The sequence below is a fragment of the Nothoprocta perdicaria genome, unplaced genomic scaffold (genome assembly GCF_003342845.1).
Source record: "Nothoprocta perdicaria isolate Ctin4 unplaced genomic scaffold, notPer1 scaffold_160, whole genome shotgun sequence".
NCBI lineage: Eukaryota > Metazoa > Chordata > Aves > Tinamiformes > Tinamidae > Nothoprocta > Nothoprocta perdicaria.
Genome location: NW_020454761.1, coordinates 1,665,206 through 1,690,637, shown reverse-complemented (window position 1 = coordinate 1,690,637; position 25,432 = coordinate 1,665,206). Strand labels below are relative to the sequence as shown.

Genomic DNA, 25,432 nt, shown 5'->3' with positions numbered 1-25,432 from the left:
TTTCATATTGAACAAATGTCAGTTTGTGAAGTCTTTTGCTAAATCTTCTGTCTTCTGTCACCAAAAATGTGCAGATGTTATTTCTTTCTCTTAAGTTTAGAGTGAAATTAATAAGTAGATGCATGGTATCCATTGGGTCATTTTGGCAATGATTTCGCTAGAAAAAAATGTGTTAAAGCTCTCTGCAAAAGAAGGACAGAGGAGAGGACTTGCTCATCTTTAACAGATAAGCAAAGCAGAAAAGCTCATTGAAATGGCTACAAATAATTAGAAACATACCCATGGCTCTTCAAGGATATTTGTCTTTGTTGTGACTTGGGTCTCTGGAAAATGATCCTTAATATATTGAACTGCTCTAATTTATTTGACTAGGGATGTAAGTCAAGGAGAGTTTGTCCACTTGACATGCAAAATAGAGTTCTGTATTTCTCAAACAGAAAATTTAGCATGAGATTTTAATCTGGTAAAATAGTGGACTAGGTTTTGAAAGAGCCAGAAAACAGCTTGGAATCTCTTCAGCATTACAAAACTCAATCCAAAGGCATCAATAAATACTTTTTATTTATCTTACTGATACAAATTTARTCTCTACATCTTATTACTGTTTCAAAGAAATATTCCATGTTTTCTAAAGAAAACCTGCTTTTTTTAAAATGCTGTTATTACTTTTCCAGAAGAAACAAAAAGAACATAGGAAAGGAGTATAAAAATGTGCCTCTCTCAGAGACTAAAATATTTAATTAAATGAAAAGAGGATAGACACTGAATTCTGTACACATATTTCTTGTTTCCTTTATTTACTGTGTTATAATTGAGTTTTAAGATATATCATTATTTAACTTTAGAATTCATAGATTAAATTGATTGATTAGTCATAAAATTATGAATTTTCACTGATTTTCTATTGCATTCATCACAGTTTTTGTAGTAACATATTTTCTTTCATACTGAATTGCTCTGGAACATATATTGGGGTACATAACAGATTTCTATTTTAGCATTTAGATTATTGTTTGTATCTGATTAATCAAGTTCATTACTATTAGAAATATTTCCCAATTTAATGAGATGTAAAAAAAAGCATTTTGCTTAATGCAGCAAAGACGTAAGCATTTGTCTGTTAAGATTTTCATGGCATATGGCAATATTGGCTTCAGCAAAAGCTTAGATGAGGTTACCAACTGGCAAACGGGGTAGACACATATATGCATAAGGTGTTTTGCTCAAATTGATGGGATTACCATCCAGTCTGATGTCTTCAAGAGGCCTACGGACGTAATTAAAATCTTTCATTTTGCAGAAAGTATCTTCATGCATCTCTTGAATGTTGTTGTTCTAAAAAACAAAATGCATCATATCTATCAGTAAGGATAGTTTCTTGAAAATAAATTTTGAATCTTTGAAGGCCTAAAGAGATAAGAATTTGAACCCAAATGCCAGACTGTGGCTGTAAGTGGCCACCTCAGAAGTCTTCTGAGTAGGGGAAATCTCTCAGACAGTTTAAAGCTTCAAGGTAAAATAACTCAAATTGTGTAGCAGAAACAGCCTTTGCAGAAGGCACCTGGTTGAAGAGTAGAGCAATTCTGAGTTCATGGATCATGCTGAACAGTTTTACTTAAAATGCATTGAGGACATCATAAGGCAGTCAAAAACATCAGAGAACCATAGTTATCATCCTGATAGTTTGAAATGTTCAACCTCTAAAGCCACAAATCTGGAATTTGATACCCAACAAAATCTGGAATTTGATACCCAACAAATCACTTTCCCTCTGGCCTTCTCACATTAGCCAGTCCACAGTTGTATTTTTACAGAAAATGTATATATATGGAAAATGCTTCAGAATTTATTTCTTTCATGTAAATACCTCTTATATACCTTATTTTCATGGAGCTTTTATTCTTGAAGTGAAGCATTTTCAATAATGAACTTCAAGATACAAGACTATGTGTAAATTGGGACTAAAAATTTTTTCAGAGCTTTTATTCCCCCTTATGATATTTCCACCTTGTATTATATAATAAGCAAATGTATTCTCTGATAACGAGAACTAGACATTAGTAAGAATATAAATGTAAGGAAGCAGGAATGAAACAGGATGAAAGGAAGAAAACAGAAATGAAAGTATAGAAAATAGGAAATACAAAAAATAGGAATACAGAAGAAAGGTGAACAATATGTCCTAACACAGCCAAATGGAAGAGTTTCGATGAAAAAATATTCATGTTTCTGTTAAGAGATTGAAATACCCTGAATATAGATATAACCAATATGTAAAGTAGCATTATTTAGGTCTTTTGAAGGATTCTTGCTGAAAGATTTGTGGAAGCCATGTGAAAGATTTTTGTCTTTTACGTCACTTCTTTTTCTGATATGACTAATGCTTCTCTCATCTGTTGTGAATTTGATTTTGACTTATCCCAGCATAAAGGCAGTATTTTAAAAAAAAAAAAAAAAATGTATTGCCTATTATAATGAATGATGTACACATAATCTAAATTTTACCTCTTTTAAATCTTGCAATCATTAATCAATTATATGATTCCAACAATTTAATTAGTCCAGTCAAGGGCACTTTTGAATAAATAGAATTAACAAATTTCCAATTTTACTTACTATTTGAAAATGATACCCAGAGCCTTTGGTTTTGTGACCTACCTGAAGATGAAGAGCCTGGAGACTTTCAGGGAGTGGCAATGGAATATGATCCAGGTTATTGTCAGTGATGTAAAGGTGCTGCAGTTTATGCAGATCCTGGAGGATGACGGAAAAAGCAGGAAAAGAAATGTATGCATGTTAGAAAATCCTTGAAAATTTCTAGAAAATAGTTCTGAAATCCATCACTGTGATAAGCAACATTGGGTCCTGGCTCAGTTTGTTTCAGTATCATATGGATGATAAGATAGAAACTGAAAGATAGTCCATAGACTTTCATTTGCACAGGTTGAGGCCTATTACTGATCAACTCTTTAGGTTTAAATAAGGGAAAAGTGACTAGAGACTTTGAGATGTATTTAACTAGAGACTTCATTTCAGTGATGTTGTTCTAACATGAAAAATGTCCAAGCCTTTATGCAAAATGGTTTTTTGTTCAGTCTGTTTTCTTGCTCTTGCAATGAGCTTAAACAATTTGGCAGAAGCCCATTGGTGGTGAAGCAAATTACATCTGAATAATAAATGTCTAAGCCCAAAAGAAATCTTTCATGTTCTTTAGATAAGGTAAATCATGCAGTCCCATGGCATGACGGAAGAAGCAGCTTGATCTGAGAGTGTAGCAAGAACAGCTATGAAAGGTCTGTCAGGGAAGATGTGAGCTCTCTGCACACTGACCAGGCTCCCCTCAAGGTGGGATGTGCATGCTCTGTGCTGTCAGCAGTGTCCATATGCTTCGCAGCCAGGAGCTACTCAAAGTTAGCAAGCCTGAGATAAGGAAACAGTCTTGTAGGTTTAAGGGGCCCTTAGAGTACAACAGATTTGATCCTTCCTGGACCTCTGACCTATGTGTCCAGCAGATTCCTATCAGTGACACCCACACCCCCCACCATGGTTCCCAGTGCTCCCGGTGCAGTTTGGAGTGTAAGCCCCTTATTAAATCTAGCCTGCTAAAGCTCTCATGAACCTTGATAGTCTCCCTATACTGTTATTCAGTCCTCCCTTTCCTTGCATGCACAACTAGTTATAGAAATAGTAAGATGCTACCTTGGCCAGGTCAATAAAGCTTGGTAGAGTGATGCTGGTGCACAGCTCCAGCACACCACAGGGTGCTGTCGCTGGTGGATCTTTGTGCCAAAGAAGAACTGATATTCTCAAACCCAGTTGATAGTGCTCCTCTACCTTCCTCTATTTTAATAGACTGACTGGCAGCTAGCATAGTTGTAGTGACTGTCACCTTCATGGCTGAGTATAAATTGACATTTGGCTGCTCTTCTGACCACATCCTGGTTTAGTTTGCAGAGAGGAAGAAAAGATTTCTCCATCAAACTCAGACTTACTTTAAATGCCTCGTTACGTATTCCCCTGCGACCAAGTCTGTTCTTACTAATATCAATGAAAGTCAAAGTGGATGGTAACTCAGGGAGTTGCCTTATTCTGTTTTCACGGAGCACGAGCTCCTGGAGTTGAGGCAGTCTCCGGAAGGCATCTTCATGGATCTCTGATATAAAATTCCCAGTCAAATCAATCCGCTTTAAATTGCCTGGTAGGAAAATTTGATACAGTAGCATATCAGGATGTATTTCTTGAAACTTTTAAAAAATAAAAAGGTATTTTATTTAAATTAGAAGGGTCTTTCATCAAATATATTCTTAGCTTGCGGTGTGATAGCTGTCTCTTTTTATATAATGCACATTATATAATCCACATTTGAATGGTTATTCTAAGGAATGGAAACAACATTTCTTTCTCTTCTTGTTTGTCATTCTTATATATCTTTCAGTGAAAGATTTCAAGTCAAGGATTTTATGATTTATATGTATTCTGGTAATCTTTTAAATGAGTTTTCTGCAGAAGAAAATAACATTCAAAGGGAATTAAATATTTTCTCTAGAAGCTTGTTCTACATGTTTCTTTACTGTCAACACTTCCCTATTGTAATACAATGTATGAAATTTGATACATTGATTTTATTATTACACTCTTTTTTGCAATTAAAGAACAAACTTCCTTTTGTAAACAGACAATAATATATGAATATAAGTGTATTAATATAAATTAATTTAAATGCATTAGTCTGTGGCTTACTTCTAATTTCCACTCAGAACATTTTTCACGGTCATTTATGAATGACCCTTTTCATAGAATCATAGAATCCTTAAGGTTGGAAGGGACCTTTAGAGATCATCTAGTCCAATCCCCTGCACACGCAAGGTCACCTAGAGCATGTGGCACAGGGCTGCATCCAAACAGGTTTTGGAGATCTCCAGAGAAGGAGATGTCACAGCCTCTCTTGTCATGGTAATTTTATTTTACTATTTTTCCAGTAGTATTTTTTGGCTTAAATAATTTTTCTCTGTCCTTAGCATTTATGTTCTTCGCTTTCTTACATAAGACAATATTGAGGACAATTGTTTCCCTTCCTTATTTACACCTTGCCAGGCTGAGCAACCCAATCCCTAATGGTTTTCTTTCATAAGAAAATCTTTCCATTTCACTGATCTGTCATAGTATTTTTTTTTTTTTTTTGTACTGATTCCACTTTGTTTACAGGTGACCAAAGCAGTTTGTAATATCTAGACGAGCTCATACTCGTATTTTCTCACAGCCCATTTCGGATGAGCTCAAATGGGTGCCCTTTAAAATGTACCATAATGTACCATAATATAAATGTACTAAAATGATCATTAAATTAGCATTAGCTACATAAAGTTAGGTCTAAAATACACAACAAAGAATGAAGTTTGAGTTTTTAGAAAATAGAATGTCTCCAAATCATTGCCAGTTCTGGCAGGTGTTGGTCATAAAGCAATTGTTTCTGGAAATATTTTCTGGCTTTCAACTTGCTTAACATTTCCCTAGGTAATTCTGGAGTAAACCAATGAAAATATATCTATATAAAGGTAAAGTTCCTTTCACATAGATACACTACTAACTTTACTTATGTTTGAACGTACATCTATATGAAAATTTGTCTTGTTTAGGAAGAAAATGGTTTCTAAAATGTGGCAGATATTCCATGTTTGTTTGTTTGTTGGTTTTTGTTTTTTTTTTTCATTCTAAAGTTAACTAGAAGAATCACTTTAAAACATCATTATTTCTATTGATTTTAAAATTTCTCTCAGAATCAACATTTAAACCTTCAGATTCAAAAGCAGCAAAGAGTTTTTCTGTATGTGTATTTATGTGTATAATCCTACTGGCATTATATGCAAACATTATATAAAATCAATCACTATGCTTTAGATTCACATGAGACAAAAGTAGTAGAAATTAAATGTAATTGCATCAATACTATCATCCATACTCAAGTTACTAAAGTCGTTTCTGTTGATTCTTCTAATTCTGTTGTAGCGGGAGTAGAAGTACATGGTTTTCTTAGGCAGTGGTGGAATAACATAAAGCTCACGATCATCGCAGTAGACTGTGGTCCCTAGACATGTACACAAAAGGCAAGTTGGAAGATCTAGAAAAGAATTTAAAGGAAAGCAGTTAGTTTTGTATGAAATTGAAACCCAGAAAAAGGATACATACATAGCTACAAAATGCTTGTCTAACCACTGAATCATAGCACTTTGGAGATAACACATTCATTCCATTTTTTTTTTTTTTAAATCACCATATTATATTTTTTCACCAAGAAAGTTACTAAATTCTTTCTTAAAACTATTTAATTTTTTTACTATCTATGGCTATTAGAAGGTTCTACTTGTTTGTTCTAATATAGTGTTTCTCAGTCTATAAAAATAGAATATTAGATGGCAGTAGCCAGACAAATTCCATTTCCCTCTAATCTGTCAACTATTTGCTTCCATCTAGATGAAGAAATAACATCTGCTGTTTTGACTGGCTGCAAGAGTTTACACTAATCAGGGATCAGTTGACTCCCTGTAGTTGTTGGCAGTTCAGTCCCCCTGTGAGTAGGGGAATAAAATTTTAGCTGGCTTTCACTGTCCCGTGTGGAGGAACTGAACTGCTCTCAACTGAGGGTAACATACATGGGAGTGAAGAAATGCACAAATATATTTTAAAAAATGCTATGATAGCTTACAATTAGATAGCTAATAATTAGTTAATAATAAGATAACCAGTTAATAATAAGATAACTTTCTTCATGGAGAGTTCATACTCAGTTTTTCAAACACTAGCCTGTTGTCTTGGTTAGATGATCTAGATAAGATGCCACTGTGTTAGCTAGATGCCACCTGATGGGTTCAGTAGCCTTTATCTGCACCTGTCTCAATTTATATTCTATTTATTTTAATAGAAGTGATCAGCATTGCATGTCAGGTGAGAATTTACCAGTGCCAGATGCTAGTATGACAGAAYGGACTTGTTTCCTTTCTGTCACTTCCTATACTCTATTCCTGTCAAACTCTTCTTAAAGAAAAAAGAACAAGCAGACTGTATGGTCTGTACTATGCAGGAATTTGTGGGAGTTAATAAGAACTACTTCAGAGAAACTAAGCAAATGGTAAAGACTATTTACATATTGCAGTGCATTTCATGAATGTACTCACGCTTTGATCTTTAAGCTCTTGTTTAGTAGTATAAAAATTATAGATGGTAYTAAGATCTACTGATGATCTTCTGTTTTGTAATTACATTTAACTGAAATCTGTCCCAGGCATTCAAGGATGTAGGCCTTATTTTACAAAACTAGCTTGAAAAGTAGTTAGTGATGCCTTGTTTTACACTGTCTATCCCCAGGGTCTGTAGCTTACTGTAACATCCCAAGAATAGCAAATGTATTAATTTTAATGACATTAGCAAATTTGCTTTGATTTTCATTTTACCTTAAATAGTCATGACCCACATTCATGTATGCAATATTCAAGTGTTTACATTTATTCATGTCAAAAAGAGTAGGTGAGTCAAAGAATACCGTATGAATCTGTCTGTGTGAGGTTTAAAGAAGATAAATCAACATAATCAACAAAATCATTTCAAAAAGAAATGACTTAGATTAAGTAAGTGGTGGTAAAAAACTATAGGATAAAACAAAGGAAATAATTTCTGTTAGTAACTTTCTTAGAAGAAAAAGAAATTACTTCATATTAGTGTTGAAAGGCCGTAGGTATGCTGACCTCTATAGCTGCTATTCCGCCTAAAGCACTCAAATATGACTATTTTGAAACTTATTCTAATTTCATTCATTTAGTTTAGTTCAGTAAATATTATTTCTGAATAATTTGTGAGGAAATTAATATTTTTCTACAGAGCTATGGACATATAATTTCAATTTCCTTTGCATTGTTTTTAAGTAAGATTTCTGATTCAGATTCAGGATATTTTATTCTTTTTATCCCTCTGAGTTAAAATAGCTTAGAAGCTGTGATTTAACAAAACAAACATATTTTTGGCTGTCACCATAAGTCTGTTGAAAATAAAAAATGAAGGCATTTCATCCCAGTTAAATAATACGAGGATAGGGAAGTTTCTTTTCATGATACTATTCAAATTAATTGAGAAGTGCAACATTGACTAGATGGTCCAAATTCTGTCTCGAGTAGGAAATGTCGTTAGTTTCATTATGCATTGACTTTTGATACTTTTTCTCTTTCATTAAAGGTAGAAATCAGCGTATCTGTTTCTCATCTTTTAGTACCATGGAAGTACTTTCCTGTTTCATGCTACATTTTTTTTCCTCATAGCAGATGACTGGTTGCATATTCTGGTTAGTTTAATTAAATAGTATCATAAATCATGGATCTAAAATGTGGTTTAACTTTTTATCCTTTTTTTTCCCCCTCCCTCTCTGATAAGACTGTCTGCCTAAGCAATTGTGGTTACATAGCAGATTTGTCTTCTTAACCTGTTCAAAAATGGCCCTTGCCAACAAGCAGGCAATATATGTGTTGTATTTTAAGGCAAGACTAAAGAACCTGTGACCAGGGTTTTTTGTTGCTGACCTCTTTTCTTGTTGTTGTTTTTGAATCACTACTTGGGTATCCAGGAATAACATAACATGGCGAAATGAGACTTTTCATATATTTCTCTTAACTTCCTGCACAGGATTTTTTAAATTAGCTCAGGCAGCAAATCTGACACAGGAAGAAAATAAATTGCCCCTTGAACCATTCCAACAAATCTAGGCCTAAATGCATGTACAGTTCAGGATGTCTGCCTTTTTACAAAATATTGCAACACAGAGCAGGAAGTGAGTTTCTCCCTCTGTCYGTTTTCTGAGCTTGCAGGAGTGGTGCTTGTCACCTTTGACTAGTGTAGGCTGAAAAAGCGCAGAGATATGGGAACGGTTCAAACAGACGTCAACAAGAAAAATGAACTTGACATTTCTGAGTCTTGTAGTCTCCTAGCCAGCAGCAAGCAAAGAACAGCAGCAATATCTGACACGAAAATATGTTGCTGAAAACAGCATGAAGACATAAAAAAGTCTGATTTGGTATGTTATAGCCTCAAGCTTCTGATTCATCTCTTTAGTCCATGCACTAGATAGTTTGAGTTCAGTGCTCAGAAAGGTTGACAGATAAAGAATTCATAATATGTTATATTTATGTGAAATGCTTGGAAGCATCCTTTCAAAACTGAAATAAATTGCATGGGTTTTAGAGAAATGTCCTGGGAAGTTCTCACTCCCATTTTTATTTGTTTTGCCATCAATATATATTTTGTCTGATCAAGGTTCTGAAGCAATTTATATAAAAACAAGACTAGAAATGATTCATTTCTTTTTACTGGACATACCAGCTTGGAAGCAAGACCTCCTTTTATTCATTTATCTTCCACAGCAGCCAGTTATGCTCTTAGAAATAGCAAAAATAGTCTTTAAGCTCTTCCTGCTGTTCTCTGCTAATCACCACACAACACAGAGACCCAGCACAAGAGTAGATAACTCTTGTGAGCTTCCAATAGRGAGTTTAAAGTAGCTGCTAGTGAATCTAGCATGGTGATGTTTGTGGAGAAGAGGGACAGATTGTGTGTTAGAATTTTAGCTGCCCTATAAAATGTGGGAAGTTTATATTGGGATACAACCAGTCAAAGGAACAGAAAATCRGGTTCACATGAAATTTCTATTTTTTTCCCATAACTTTCATTTCATAAGTTCATAYGTTCTAACTATGTTTTTGAGAACACATTTGTCAAAATCAAAATCATGTAACAGTCATTACAAAATGAAGATGTCTGGTAACAATATTGAAATCCCTGTCAATAAAARTGTACAGGTAGCATTTGCCAACTAYTAGCAATGTTGAAGAAGCAAAATTTTTACTTGAAAAAATCTCTTTGTGCAGACATTCTCATTGTAACCTAAGGGGAGCGATGCTTGCAAAGCTTGTTTGTCTTTTCTACTAACCCTCATGGCTCTGGGGCCTGAGCACACCGGACCCTAGTGCCGAAGAGCCATCAATTAGTTTTGGTGTTGATGCTTCCTCCTCAGGTTCTTCTGCCAGCGGAGAAGAAGAAGAACTCTCGTGAGTTACAGAAGGCAGCGCTGTCCCAGTCTCTGTCTGGGGAAAATTAAGACGATAGAGAAAATGTTACTGTTGATGTCCACTGGCCTTTGCTCCTCTGCCACTGCTTCGTTTTCTACCACTAGAGGTCACATATGTTCTGAAACTCAGTCCTGTAACCTTTGTATGGCAGATATAGCTAATTCTGGCTGTGTGTGCAACACACATTGCACATATTGCACGCACATTTATGAAATTACGTGTTTTTTCACTTTTTAACTCAGATTTTTTTTTTTTAATTTCCAAGCACATATCAAAACACACTGTATACGTGCATTTCATTAATGAGAATATGTACAAATCAAATGATTTTTATATACTTGGAAGTATGAAAATTTAAAGTTAAAACAATGAGTCTTGTGATAAAGCTGTATATGTTCTATGTGATAGTGAAAATGCACTGTGAAAAGTCAAAGAGTCATTTAATAAAATTGCAAACTCTGGCAGAAAAATCCAACTACAATTTAGTTATGCAGAGTCTGCTTTAAGAACAGTAATATGCTCAAAAAAACACCTTATTATATAAGAAGTCTGCAATCTAAGTACACATAGTACTTGTCATAATAGTGTTGATGTTCGTGTTAATTTTTCATTCTCATTCTGAATGGCTGAAGGCCCAGGTTAACTTCATTCATTAACAAAGACAATTTTTAGTAATAAGAAGTAAGAATATGAATTAAAAATGTTASATAAAATCTTAATTTAGGAGAATCTGTAAAATTTTACAGATCCTGTCATGGAACTAGAACCATTACTTTTTCTTCTTTAAATCCTCCATTCAACGTAAGCAGCCAAGCAATCAATTATGCTGTGTTAACTGTAATTGTAAAGCTACATKCTGTTGATTTTGCTGCTTGACAACTTCAGCATAAAAATGAAAATGCAGCAATTTGCTCTTAGTATATCATACTTCATAAAAGGACTTGTCAAGTGTGTTACAGGGGATCTAAATTTTTACTATTTTTACCTTTCTCTCCAGTGGGGAGGCACTGAAAAATAATATTAAGCTTTCTAAAAGTTGTTCCTCCTCTGAACCCTTCAGCAACACCATAAAACTATTGAATCCCCATTTTTACAGCTGATTTGGTCTGCATTTTTACTGCTCATTTTGCTGTCCCAGAGGATAACTCATTGTTTAAATCTCTCACACCAGTGCCCATAAATTCTGATTGTAAAAAGTACAGTTAGGATTGCATCTRGAGTGGGCAGTTAGGTTATTTTGGACTATGTAGACTACACAAATTAAAGGAAGTAACAGACATGAGACATCTGGTCTGGGTTCTACATATGAACATAGCTTTTCCTATGTTCTAATCTCTAGTTTAATTATACAATCTAGTTTAATTATACAAGAAGAGTTGGAGGAGAAAACATTTTACACTTCATATCAGCCTCTCTAGAGCATGTAGTGCAGCTATATGACATTGCTGGCACTATCTGTACATCCTCGGAACATTATAAATGACTATCTAAAATCCACTCTTTGTACAGAAGCAATCTGGCTTAAGCCAGATAGTGGCCATAGGTCCAAATATAGTGTATTACTTGGTTTCACTGAAGAAAGAAAGAGAATGTGGCAAAGAAAAATGGAAAACATCGCAGGGCATGCTGAACTTCACATGCTCAGATTTTGACTGAACRTTCATCAAGGTCTTTATATATTCTTTAATTATATTGCAATAATCCATAGATACTGTTATTTAAAAAGGACTTCAAGGTAAGGATGCTCTGTTAGAGTTAGTAAACTTTGTAAAATGAATAATTCATAGTGATCAACTGAGCAAAAAGAACTTCAGATGAACTCAGTGAGTAAGCCATTGGTATAAATAGGAGTAAGGATGAACCTTTTTCCTTTGCGCAGACAAACACACAATGTTCCCACCTGCAGCACTGACAGTAAGACAGCTTAACCAGGAATGGACTTGGGGACAAATCAAAAGAAGACTTTGAGATCAAAGGAAATGGGGACAGATGTTCTCTGAAGGGAGGAAGCCTAGAGGGAAGACACATTCCAGACTTTTATTGACCCAGGGTAGTACTGCACTAAAGTGATTGCACATGCTGTCCAGTCCTTCATCAGTTTTGGGGATATCAGCTAAGAGTCCCTGTCCTGAATTTTGGAATTACAAAATCCAAGGAGATTTTGAGACCTATAAGCAGCTTTGTGTATGTTTTCTTCAGTTCCAATGAACAGTGAGTTCTGTAGAAGACCATTTTCAGAAGACAATTGTAAATGTGCTTCAGACATAAGATAAGGTTCCTTAGACTTGACATGGGATGAAGGCCATCTACATTGACTATCATATACCTCTCTCAGTATGTGAGGACTTACTTTCTTAATTCAGGTTTAGTAATTTTCTTTACGCTTTTGTTGTCCGAGTGTTCTTTGTTGGTTAATCACTGTAGTTGTAGGGCACTGAGGCAGAGATATGAACTTCTAGTAATTCAGTTTTCTGCTCAAGAAAGGAAATCAGTGTGTACTTGCTAGATTGTCACCTCTTATAACTGGATATTATCTGATTTTAGGGACACACTACTGAAAGCCTCTCTATACTTTTTCTCTTTGGGCAAGGTGCTGAATCAGGGTTCTAGAGAAACTCTCCCAAGCACTGAGCATAAATATCTATTCAGTTTTCTGCAGCAGTTATTATGGTGTGTTTTATGGTGTTACTGTTTTTATGAGGGAAACCAAGMAGGAGTTCACTGATGCAGGTGTGCYACATATCTGTCCCAAATTATGAGCAATAGTTCCTTGCTATACGTAGGCTGGATTTGAATTAGAACCTAGGGGAAAAAGTCTGTTTCATATTATCTGTCTTCTGATCGAGGCAGCTTTCTATCTTTTATATACTTGATAGATCATGCACAATTGTAACACATGGGACAAGGGAACATGCACAAGGGARAGATGTTTCTTAGGCTTTATGCTGTACAGACTGGTCCTTTGTCTTCCAGAGGTTTGTTTTTGGCAACATGCATGTTACTCAAAATCTTAGGTAGATCTTTTTTCTTTTTTTTGTATCATTTAATGATACCGTTTTCTGATTTTTTATTATTATTTCATATGAAACTCAAAGCAATGTATTTTTTTTAAAAAAATGCCATGCAGCAGGATATATTCAGGATATTACAAAGCAGCATTTCTCTTAGCCAACATATGCAAGTCTTCAAATCATAATTCATATTCTACAGCCAGATACATGGCATTAGAAAATAATGAAAGGGAATCATATCACCTACCTTTAGCCACCTGCATATTTCATAGTTATCCTACTCTGCCTTTGAAATCAGCTGAGAGATAAGGGAGAATACTGGTATAGATTATTAGCTACAAAGTATAAGCAGAGCAATAGGCAGAGTAGTAACTTTTCAAAGCTTTCTACAGTATGACTGCATTTGCAAATGAGATCACCTAGTGTGGATGACCAATTTAGAGATCAGGAAGCTACAAAAATCAGAAGTACAAAACCTGAGCATATTGCTAAGTGATGAAATACAACCAGTAAGACATAGCATTAGCCATCTATGGGCAAGACATCCCATCAAAACTAGCCTCCTTTCACAGACAGTGGAGAGAGAAGGGAGTTTCTGCAAAGTGGCTCTTCACATGTGTCACACATGATTCTTTTAGGTACTTGTTCTTTCTCCATTGATTGAAAAGGAAAGAGAGTCAAATKTAAAGGTTTTTAAGGCGAGAAAATTTCAGGTGTCTGACCTGTGGGAAGAAAAGTAAGAAGAGAGAGTGCCTTCAGAGAAGCAGCCAGCAGGGGAGGAATAGAGAATAGAGGGCCCTGAATGAGAGTGATGAATTCATGTAACCCCATACAAGGTAATAAAACACAGGAGAGAGAGAGGTCCAAAGAGGCAAAGAGCAAGGCCTGAAGATCATCAGTTGCCTTCTTCTGAGGTAGTTTCATTCCAGTGTTAGATGTTAGATGTTTYATGTCAAAAAGATTTTGGTAGCCTTTAGCATCAAAGTTGATATATTTCATATAATAACTTTGAATGTGCAGGGTCCATGGTCTCAACGCCTCTTTTACTGTAGAAATTTTTTTTTAAAACAAAAGCAAAACAATGCAAAAGTTGCAACTTAAAAGGAAACATTATGAATGTCAAGGGACACTTGTACCACAGATCTGGGAGTTAAAAGAAACCAATTCCCCCACAGCTGTTCTGAAACTGCCAAAGCTTTCTTTTTACAGGAAAGTAGCTAATTATGAAAGACTGTTTTGGTTTCTTTTTCTTTCCAAAAATGGCTCATAAATGTTTCTTTTTCTTTGCCTTTAAAGTGTTTTTTTTTTTTTCTTTCTGTTCTATCTTAAAAACAAGTAATTTTGTACATCAGGAAAATTTAAGAAAATTGTGTTAGTGCAGTAACTATTCAGACTGCAAATTCTGAAGCTCATATAAGTTGTCATATGCTTTTACAGAACTGCATAAACAACAAGTTGTTCAGGAAAATTGTGTAATAAAACTCAGTGTTAGATGTTGGAGGAGGAGAAAGTGATATTTATTTTTAAAAATTAAAAATGAATTGATTTTACCAACTCAAACTCATTCTGTCATAGTTTTTAATCATTCACACATTTTTACCCATGAAACCTAGATATGTGTGCTTGTGTGGTCTGGCCAGGATTACTTGTGTTCAACACAAAGCACAAGAGGCATGAGCTATTGAATCCTAATCGTGCTTCTGGGATTCTTTTTCTTGATGAGCAATAAAAACTATGGACAGATACTTTATATTCTTTAGGAGTGGTCAGCTGTTTTAGAGCAGTTTTTGCCTCAGAATTGTGGATGTTCCAGCGCCCATAAATCTTAGGTGAGGTTGCTGCCCATTTCATCAGTCCAAATACGCCTGTTTTCATGAAGACTACCACAGAAGAAAGTAGTATATATGTTATATTACAACCTTGTGTCCTGCGTGATGGTGGTAGGATACAGGATCTTTCACTGAGAAGTCATCTGTCCTGTAGTATTTCCAGAGTGCAGGCACTTTGGTTTTGGCATAAGCAATGCATTCCTCATTTTTTTTTTTTCTTCTGGAAACAGTGTTCTGAAAATGGTGCAGCTGGGTAAAATGTACTTCATTATCAGTGCAGGCCATTAAAAATTGTTGTTTCTGCTGTAGGTTACACATATGCACACACATACACACACATTCCTACTCAATTCAGACCAGTTCTAATATTTCTGTTACAGAACTCTACAGCTGTAACCCACTTCTTTAGAAATTAGTATCTGTATACTAATTTCTAAGGCTTCTGCACTAGAAAACTTAAGTAAATTCTGATGTTCTCTTACTGAATATTTCCTAACAAACAAAAATAATCTCTTTATCGTCTTGATCAGAGAGTTATGATATAAAAATTCTTGTATCAAAAACAAATATGTTTGTGTTGTATATGATTTTATCTGAGTAAAAACACTCGTGCTGCACAGCATTGCTACTGAGATTTTACTTACAATTCTGTTATCTAAGAATGCATAAAGTCCACATAAGCAGAGGTAATCTCGGTTTCCATCAGGTCAAATAAAGTCATACTCCTAATCCTTCATTTTACTTGAAACTGCAGATTTTATTTCTAATGTTTGGGTTTGAGRGAGACTTAGTATTTAAGTTAGTCAGTCTACAACAGACTGTCTTCTTTAGAAAAATGCTAAATGACAAAGTTTTGAAAGAAAAATAATATTTTGAAAGGCGATAATACGCCAGCTTTTGAAATCAGAATAGACTCTTGTACACTGTTAGGAGGCATAAAAGCAAAACTAGTCACAGATATTTAATGAAGATTTCTCCATTAGACTAGAGCCTATTTTTTTCTAATCCAAGAGAAAATTTGAATTACACATCCAGTAACATTACCAAGTGCTAGGGAGCTGCTTCAGGTTGAATTCCAGAGTTCTCTGTAGAGCAGAGATTGCGGCCTCAATACTTAACCATGTAGTCTGCAGAGGTGGCTCATTGGTGGAGCTCAACATGCTTTTGCTGAGTTCACCAGTGTGGATTTTCCTAAATRTATTGTCACTACTTTGAATCTTAACTAAGCACTGTTAAAAACACGATAGGAGAGAAGTAAATTGGCTCCCCTTACACCAGGCATTGAATATAGGTATTGTATTCAGCAGCTTGGACCTCTTAGACTTTCTGTGTAKTCAGTGCAGGCTGTTAATCAAATCCTAATGTTTGTTCAGCCCACATATGTTGTGAAACAGCTTCCTGAGGTGCCTGTCTATCCATCTTTGAGGGAGTCCACACGGATGCACCATATTTCTGCCAGAAATCGTGGCCAAAATGTGGTGTCAGATCTTCCCCTCATTTCTGCAGCTTACAGTACGCAGATATTTCATCTAATTCAGTCCAAACTGGTACATGCATGAGACCCACAGTGATACAGACACAGTGCTCACAGCTTTTACTGCTCTGGAACCAGAAAGGTTTCTACTAGTTTGACAGGCAGAAATTTAATGCGGGATTAACCATTGTCCATTCTGAAAAGCATTTATTAAACTAGCTATATCACATCTAAGGCTATYTGTCTTACCTCTCTACAGGGAAATGTGTCATTCCTTCATATAAATAGTTCAGAGAACCCATCCGCTAAATCTGCACACCTGTTCTGTACTCCATTTGAGTTTAGATAAAAGCAAAAGCATTTGTTCTCCATCCATCCAAGAAGCTGGATAACTGAGGTATGACTTAGGCTGAGAAGGATGGCACCCAATCATCTCTGTTCTAGAAGACATCCTAACCTGCTCGTGAGGGCCAGGGGTGAGTTTGGTTGAGAGGCTGAAATGAAACAATGGTGCATCCAAAGAAACAAATCATGGCAGGACAAACGGAACGAGCTAAAGGAAACATGGATCTGCAGCCTACTGCAAAATAACCAAGACCTGAAATGATCCAAATTCGGACCATTTCAAAGAATGATTAACRTCCTATATATTAGACAACCTTTGAACATGAACAAAGATAGAAGTGACTCAGAGCACAACTCAAAACCACAGCACTCTCTCTTCCCAGCCATATAGAACTTGCTCTCTGCCATAATGCAGAACTTGCCTCAGCCCTGTGCCACGTGCTGTAGGCGACMCTGCGTGAGCAGGGGGTTTGGGCTAGATGACTTCTKAGGTCGCTTCCAAYCTTAAGYATTCTATGATTCTATGATAATCACAGAAGTCTTAGATCAGTTTTGAAATTTTCATATGTTTGAGGGTTTTCAAATGGGCTAGAACTGCAGAGCTAAACATCTTATTAAGCTTGACAATATTCAGAAAATTGGCCATTGAGGGATTAGCATATGTGCGATTTAAGAATTTGGATAATCTTATAAATATCCGTATCCTGTGTCACATCTCATATCAGTAGGAATGATGCACATATTACTTCTTTTGGAAGAAACAACAAAGCTGAAAGCCTGGAGAAAGTTTTGCTTAAGTGACTAGTGAATTCAAGATAGCAAGCATCTACTCTAAGGTTTACATAATGTGACTGCAGAGATTTTGTCTGTTAGAGAGACATGCAGCTGCTTTCCTGGACTTCTTAAAGAAGGCTGTTGTAATCATAACTAGACTTCAGCTTCTCTAACTCTCACTACATCAAATGTAGAGTCATTTTCGCTGTTCACTTCTCCTTCTGACATTTATGTGCTTGGCTGTACAATATCCAGACTAAATAGAAGGAATGAAAACTTCTGCTGTTATGGATCAACCTTGAACTTCATGGTTATGTATCTCTCCTGGGAGATGGGAACTATATCTCTGCATACATCTGACTGAGAAAAAAAGTCAAATCAACTGCTTCAGTCCTTCAGCAAATAATCTAACCATTATTTCATGACTTATAAAGTTACTTGTTATGAAGTGACATGTATGTCCCCTCTCATACAGGAATTTCAAGCAGGATGATAGATGTGTTTAAAGCAGTGAACTCCAGCTTGATAAATTTAAGTGCTTTAGACCAGGAAAATTACTTTGAAAATCCCACCCAGTCTGAGGCAGGAGGAAGTATGTAGTCATTCAGTTCAGCCAGGGAGGTGGTGCCTAATGTCATACCTAGTATCAGAGTCTTGATACGTAGGAATGTTTTGCCAGTAAATTTAATCACTGTAACATTTCAGGCAACTAAGAGAATGGTCTGCTATTTCAAATCTTCCTTTTTTTCCTTGTGGTATTTATTCTAGTTATTTTTTTTTCTATATGACAAAATATTTGGAGCATCACTTAGATATTGCATGACTACTTTTTAATTCGCAGAAATTTTCACCTTTTGTGGAGACATTGATATGGAAGCATATGAACAGTTAAGTGGATGTATAAGCTGTAGTCAAAGCCTTCCAAGAAGAGTAGAAATAATGCTACATTGAGATCAAATTCCAGATAATAAATTTAATTATCCTGTCAGCTGTGTAACTTCTCACTTCTACATCAATTGATCAAATTTAAAAAAAAAAGTATGTATAATTTAAAAGTGCATGTGATGTGTTTCCAGAAGTCATTGACACTCCACCTTGATCCTGCTTAATCAGATACCTTTTATACAGGTAGACTCAGTAGTATAAGACTTCATGAGGTCTGAAGAACTGTAAGATGAAGTTCTTGCACAACTGAGATCTATCTTAATGTGTACTAGGGTAGGAACAGAGATGCTGTCTCTGCATATGGACATAGCTGAGTGTGCATGTGCAGGCATGGCATTACTGCTGTTGTGTGTGTATTTATCTGTATGCCTCAAGTTTTGGGCTATGTGCAGTCATCTGAATATTCTGATAACAACTCGATTCAAATCTCAGCAGGGTAGTGCAGCATCAAATATGAAGCTTTTATAGTGTTTTTTCTTGATTATTTTGAGGATCCACGTGTATCCAGACTCAGCCCCATCTGTGTTAACCCCTGCCATTTTTTGTTGCTTACTCAGTGCTAGCATGGTTCCTTGCTTCACAGTCTCACTGATAACATATTTCACTGGTTAAAATATTTCCTGATATCACTATCTTTTCAGTAACTGTTTTCTTCATAATTTAGATTTTTTTTCCTAACTAAGGGAAATGGGCTACTTGCGGTTAAACAGGCACTATCATCCAAAGTTTGCAATAGGATGTTATTAGACTTTGGTAGCTAATGTATGTAAAAATCTGTCTAAATTTTTTTGCACATTCTATCTAAATAAAGGCTTTAATTTCAAAGCAGGAAACACTCTGAACCTTCTGTTTGTATCAGCGAGACCCTTGCTTATACAGTGAGTGTCTTGACATTTGTTTGTATTTAAGAGAACTCTGTATATGTTTACAGAGTAGTTGGGACAATGAAATCCCAGTTTTGACTGGGACCTCTATACCCGATGATATAAATATTAATTGAAAGTAATACTGAAGCTTACTGTAAGGAAAGAGGGTACTCAGCAGTTCATGTTTATACTGTTGGAACCATCAGTTTCAGAAGTTAAATCCAACACAAAGTTTGTAGGCAAGCTTTCATTGACACTCCTTTATACTCTCTTTCTTCTTCAGGACCTCAAAATTTCTTCAACATAGGAAACTGTTATAAACTTTTTTTGTTGCTCTGTCATTTTCCCATTATTTGTGTTTGATACTACTCTAATGAAAGTCTTTTGAAAAATGCACATTTTCATTGAGTGATGAATTACTTAAGGGGGTTGCTTGTTTGTTTGTTTTCCATAACAAATATCCTTCAGATGAAAAGCCACAAAGCCTTAAGACTTCCACATCTCACTAACCTGGGAACTTGGAAACCTCATGGCTCATATCTGACCCATCTAACTCATGATACAAAGCTTTGATTCAGAATTCAGAACAATTCTCTTAAATAAAACACAAAAATGAGTACTTTCACATTATGAAATGTTTGCATTAAAGATGGATGGACACACATATATTGTATACAATGAAAACACTGTAGGAAATTAATAGATGTCAACGTTAGCAGGCAGTGCTGGAAGAATTCAGATTTCTGTTGTAAGTAACACTTTAATGTCTTCATAAGGTGCTATAAAATCTATGAGAAAAATAGGCCCAAAAAGGTTTCATATGCAAAAATAGCCATTATCTGGATAAAGACATTTACAGAAAACTGCTCATAATTATGTACATGTATATGTGGGCACATGCAAACATTATTTTCATTTTTGCCATATGTACTTCAAAAAGAACATTTTCAGAGCAGAAGAACTAGAAAGGAACTCATGAACTTGTATACCTCTTAGTTAACTTCGATAAGCTAAAATCTTCAACTTCAATTGAGACAGATGCCTAGGGTCCCTCTAAAACTATATTTAGGCAAGAGAGTTGTTTTAATAGAATAATTCATCTCACTTATTTTAGAGAATTGTCTCAGGATGTAACACCTGTAATTTTAGCCAGATTAGATGATTAGGAGGACTCCTTTTTTTAAGTCTTTTCTAGGTCTTTTCTCCTTTTGGTGGTTATATGTCTAGAAACTGACTACAGAATTCCTTGGGTAGTCTTCTGAAAAGTTTGTAAATGTCACAGACACTTAGGCTCAATTCCTTGCGTATATAGCTGCCTTACTCCAGGAGAAATTAGGAGGACTATTTCATTAGAATTACCCTGTCTTCTAGGCCCACTGATAATTGTCTTGAAATATAAACTTGGAAAAGTTTGACCTTTTCCTAAGAGATGTTTTATGCTCAAAGATTTATACTTACTTAACCGATTTTTAAAATCTTAAATTGAAGACAGCAATGACAGAAAATGTTATTTCATTTTTTCCCTCTATTTCAGAAATCTTAAGACATGATTCAGAGATTTCTATAAAAGTAAATGGAAATTTTATCAGGCCTATAGAGTTATTTTGCACAAGCTGGATTGAATGAAGTTCTGCTATTTGTCTGGGTCCCTGTGSTACTGCTCATCATTTAAGCTATGCATAATAAAAACTAACCTGTGACCTTATATAAATAATTGGTTTTACATAAAGAGCCACTTGTATACTTTGTATGTTTATGATAACAGGATTTCAGGGAGACAACAGTAATGGCTATTGCAAAAAATGTATTTTCTTTAAAACTTGAGTGATGGCAATAGTATTTAAACTGGAGTGCCTAAAAGATAAGTTTCATTACTAGCTTACTTAAAAATCCATAAAAGCTCCTTGTCTTTTACAGCACTAACCACTCTGAGCTCTTCTGTTTTTTGAAATACTATGAATACTTGGTCTTCCTTGAGGTTGTACATGGTAAGAGGAATGTAAGCAAACAAAGATTTTGGCTAAAGGTCTGGGAAAAAAAATAACTCTTACAGGGAGGTCTGTTCATCCATAAAGTAACATTCTTTACAACTACTGTGATGGATGACTCTCACTTGAAGAATTTTAAGATGATTGCCTGAAAAACTCAGTAATGGGAGCCAATGATGCAGCCCTGGAAAAGAACTCTGCAAGATAAAATAGAAAAGCTTTCTGATCTCTTGTTCTTTATATATGTAAAAAACAAAAAAAAAGAACGCAGTACAGGGAGGTCACACCTAACACTGAGTATGTTACTAAAAACTCTAGTGTTGAAATTAGAAGATCTCAAGACATACAGAGAATATCAATAACGATGCTTAGCTGTGAAAGCTTTGCCTAGAGGCAGTATAGGAAGTCATCATTGTAGGCCTGGTATGACTTTTTCATTTTTGGTATGGCTTCATTTTCAAAACAGAAAATATATTTTGTCTACACTTGAAGAACAGAGGAAAATATGGATCAAGTACAGTACAGAGGCAATATCAACCACAGGAATGGGCTTGTGCCCAGCTTATTTTCATGCACTATGAAAAATCATCAGTAGCCCCTGCATTGTGCAATGTGGAAAACAGATGGATAAATGAAGATATGATTACCTCTAGCTGGTCAGACTGCTCATTTTCAAAATAGACAAATGGATGCAGGAGCTCTCCAAGTGGTTCTTCATAGAACTCAGAATCATAAATTACTGTGTCAGTGATGGGTACAGCATCAACAGTCTCAAAGATAAAAAATCCCAGAAAAATATTTACAAAGATCTTCATTCTGGTGCTTTTTCTGTTAGGGAGGAAAAGAAACAAAATGTGGGTGATCTGGTAATTGCAAAGAATCCATGAAAGATTCATCTCATAGTAAATGCATGCATGCCACAATGGTTCTAAAGGGTAGCCCATGCTTATCTATTATGGCCAAATGGCTTATTCTATTTTATTTCATGAAGAGCCCTCAGACGAGAGAATTTCTGCAGCCTACTTTGGCACTACTAAAAATTATTTCAATTTAGGAAGGACCTATTGAATTTTACTATTTCAGGATAGTATGAAAACAAACTGGCCTCAAAGAGAAAAGCTCTAAAAAGGTGAAAGGAGAGTATATCTTGATGTTTATCCCCATTCATATAACTTCATCTGTTTCAACTTCACTGTTAGAGAGGGTGCTCCTAGTCTTGCTAGTCTTTGGTTTGTCATTTATCTCAAATTATCCAACACTGAAGGACATTACGAATTTTGAGAAGCTAAGCAAAAGATAAATTAGTACATTTTTTGTCTATCATAATAAGTCATCTTTTGAAATATCCAACAATGTAGTTTTGCTTTTCTCCATCACAACACACACATACACAAAAAAAGATAAAATGCTACAGGTAGGAAATATTAGGAGCCTTCTCCTTGATGTCCCTAGATGAACTATATCAAAATATTTGTTCACCCCCACTAGCCATTTAGCTAGAACATGTCATTTTAACTGGTCAAGACATGTGGTATATTTGAAATATCAATTCTGGCAAGCTCTAGGGGAAAAATGAAAAGTAGTTTTCATCTTCCACGGAGAGTATTCTTCATTCTTTCTTTATCCAAACAACATCATTTTAAAAGTTGTGTAATATGCTGGAAAAGTACAGTCACCTCTTCTCCTTACTTGGAAAACTGAATTGTAAAATCAAAATATCATTGTTTTAAAATTTCCATATTTTAGTAATATAGAAGAAAATTCATACTGTGCTTGAATATTAGCATTCATTCATTAATTCATTCATTCATTCCCTCTCTCTTGTAAGTGATGAATTCCCTGTTATCTTATAAACTGCCCAACACAGGAGTCTATTCAGAATTGTTTTACCTTGATTTAGCTACAACTCTCACTTATTTCACCAAAAACAAAGTCAGTGATAATGAGCAGTGCATAAGTCTAATAAATTGTTCTCCTGATGTGATGCCATACTACATACAAATATTACATTTTAAACTGAAGTTACTTAAAATAGATTAAGAAACACATGCATTTTTTTTGAATGTGTGTGCTGAGAAACAAGTTGAATTTTAGCTTCTTGAAAGGAGGTCTTTATGAAGTTGGTCTAGGCATTAGGATATGAAATTCCTCTGAGGATGGTTAGCAACACAAGGCATTCATTTTTCCCTCATTTACTGTATTCAAAAAAACTTTTCAGCTGCTGCTTCTGGGATAAGCTGGAGTCACATTGGCTTGACTTTGAGCAGACTTAGTTGAATTGCACCTTTCAGTATTAACCTCCAAGATTACTAAATGTTTTCTGCTTCATTACAAAAAGAAAAAAAAAAAAAAAAAAAAAAGGGCTCAGAAGTATACTGGACTCTGTTTTTCCTATATTTATAATTGCTGATGTGTATTTTTGATTGGACTGCTCCTAGAAATGTTTTTCTTTGGCTTATCTCAAATGATCTGACTGTAAAGGACGTTATGTATTAAATCTAAATGTAATATTAACATATATTAACATCAAATATATTTTTTCTCTCTGAATAAACAATTCTTCAACAATTATTCAACATTATTTACAATTTTTGCATTTTTATTATTAAAAATAGATTTTATATTGCCTAGATATAAAAGCTTTTTAAAGGATATGGGCTTTATTAATATTTCATTTTGTATATATAGGCAAATTAAGAACAGTATAAATGTATATATACATACACACATACATATATATATATAAATCTATGTGAAAATACTTCATTTACCTATGCTTGCAGTTTCTGTACTAACTGGCAGAGGTTGCATGTCTCTGTACTTTCTTTATGTATAACACACTGTATATTGGAACACACTGTAATTTTATTGGCATCTACAGTAGCTGTAAAATCAAATATTTTGATGAAGATTATGTACTCCTCTCACAGGAAGGAGCTAAGACATATCCAGGGAAAAATAAATAATTTCCTCAATCTGCAGCCTTTGAATCAGTAGTTTGCATGATAAATAAAGCCATTATTATAAAAAGTATTTTCAGCCTTAAGAATCCAACCAGCTGTTCTAAGAAAGGAGTACTAAAACTTACCTTTTGCTTCCAATCTGTCAAATGGCAGAGAGTTACTCAGAATGTGGAGCCAATGCTGTTAGACCCCGACCAATGGCAGTGGCATTCTGGGGCTGTGGGAGGTGGTACAACTTCTACCCTCAACTGGAGACCACAGCCCAGGGCGTTTCTTGGTCTCTAGACACCTTCATATTAATTTTGCTGAATCAAATTTGAGCAAGGTCAAACAAAGGTTTATTTTAGACAAATGGCATTTATTTCACAAGTTGCAACAAGTTGCAGCTTTTTTTTTTTTTTTTTTAACTCTTCCTTTCAAATCTCTTAGTGATTCTATTAATAACCTTATACATTTGACCAAAAAGAAGATTTCTAATTTTAGAGTCCATGCATTACAATTTGTACAATAAAAATGACTGTACAGAACATATATGCAATGCGTAATTATCACTCAGGGTTAGATGGGGTGTTTTAATCTCTTCGGTAAAATGCCTGAAAGGAGTATAGATATTTAGCATTATTTTCTTTATTACTAATTCAATATGAAGATGTAAATGATAGATATGGAACAGCCCAACAGTAAAAGGAAATGTAGCCAAATGGTGACACAAACCACGCAAAATCAATGTGACAAAACATTGAGTCAAGTAATTGAAAAGCTAGCTAGTGACAACCAATAATTTATGTAGTGTATTTTACAATCTTATAAATTGTTGTATTCTGAAGCTCCCTAAGCTGGTAGTTTCTAAACACAGTGAAAGCCTGAGACTCTGCCTTAATCTGCATATGATTTCTTGATTATTCTTCTTCTTTGGTATTATTTGAGGGTCAGAGCYCTGGAACAGGCTGCCCAGGGAGGCTGTGGAGTCTCCTTCTCTGGAGGTCTTCCAAACCCACCTGGATGCCGCCCTGTGCCCCGTGCTCTGGGTGTCCCTGATGGAGCAGGGGGGTTGGACTAGATGATCTCTAGAGGTCCCTTCCAACCTCAGCCATTCTGTGACTATATGAATTTCTGATTTCACTTGCATGA

The 25,432-nt window shown here is 35.2% G+C and overlaps 1 protein-coding gene across 1 annotated transcript; it reads right to left on the bottom strand.

Annotated features, from left to right (window-relative positions):
* Nucleotides 1-1,164: 1,164 nt before the first annotated feature.
* Nucleotides 1,165-24,441, bottom strand: EPYC (epiphycan). Its single transcript, XM_026035527.1, has 8 exons — nt 24,427-24,441; nt 23,520-23,525; nt 21,986-22,168; nt 9,968-10,121; nt 5,960-6,118; nt 3,993-4,195; nt 2,659-2,754; nt 1,165-1,335 (listed from the first exon to the last, which is right to left on the bottom strand). The coding sequence occupies exons 3-8, from the start codon at nt 22,151-22,153 to the stop codon at nt 1,165-1,167; spliced, it is 951 nt and encodes a 316-aa protein (XP_025891312.1). The 5' UTR covers nt 22,154-22,168; nt 23,520-23,525; nt 24,427-24,441.
* Between the last annotated feature and the right edge of the window lie 991 nt (nt 24,442-25,432).

Coding starts and splice junctions, on each gene's coding strand:
- EPYC (XM_026035527.1), bottom strand. CDS start 22,153: ATGAAGATCTTTGTAAATATTTTTCTGGGATTTTTTATCTTTGAGACT. Junction 6,119..9,967: donor CAGGCCCCAGAGCCATGAGG/GTTAGTAGAAAA, acceptor ATTCTTTTCTAG/ATCTTCCAACTTGCCTTTTG. Junction 4,196..5,959: donor AAACGACTTTAGTAACTTGA/GTATGGATGATA, acceptor TTTTCCTACCAG/GCAATTTAAAGCGGATTGAT.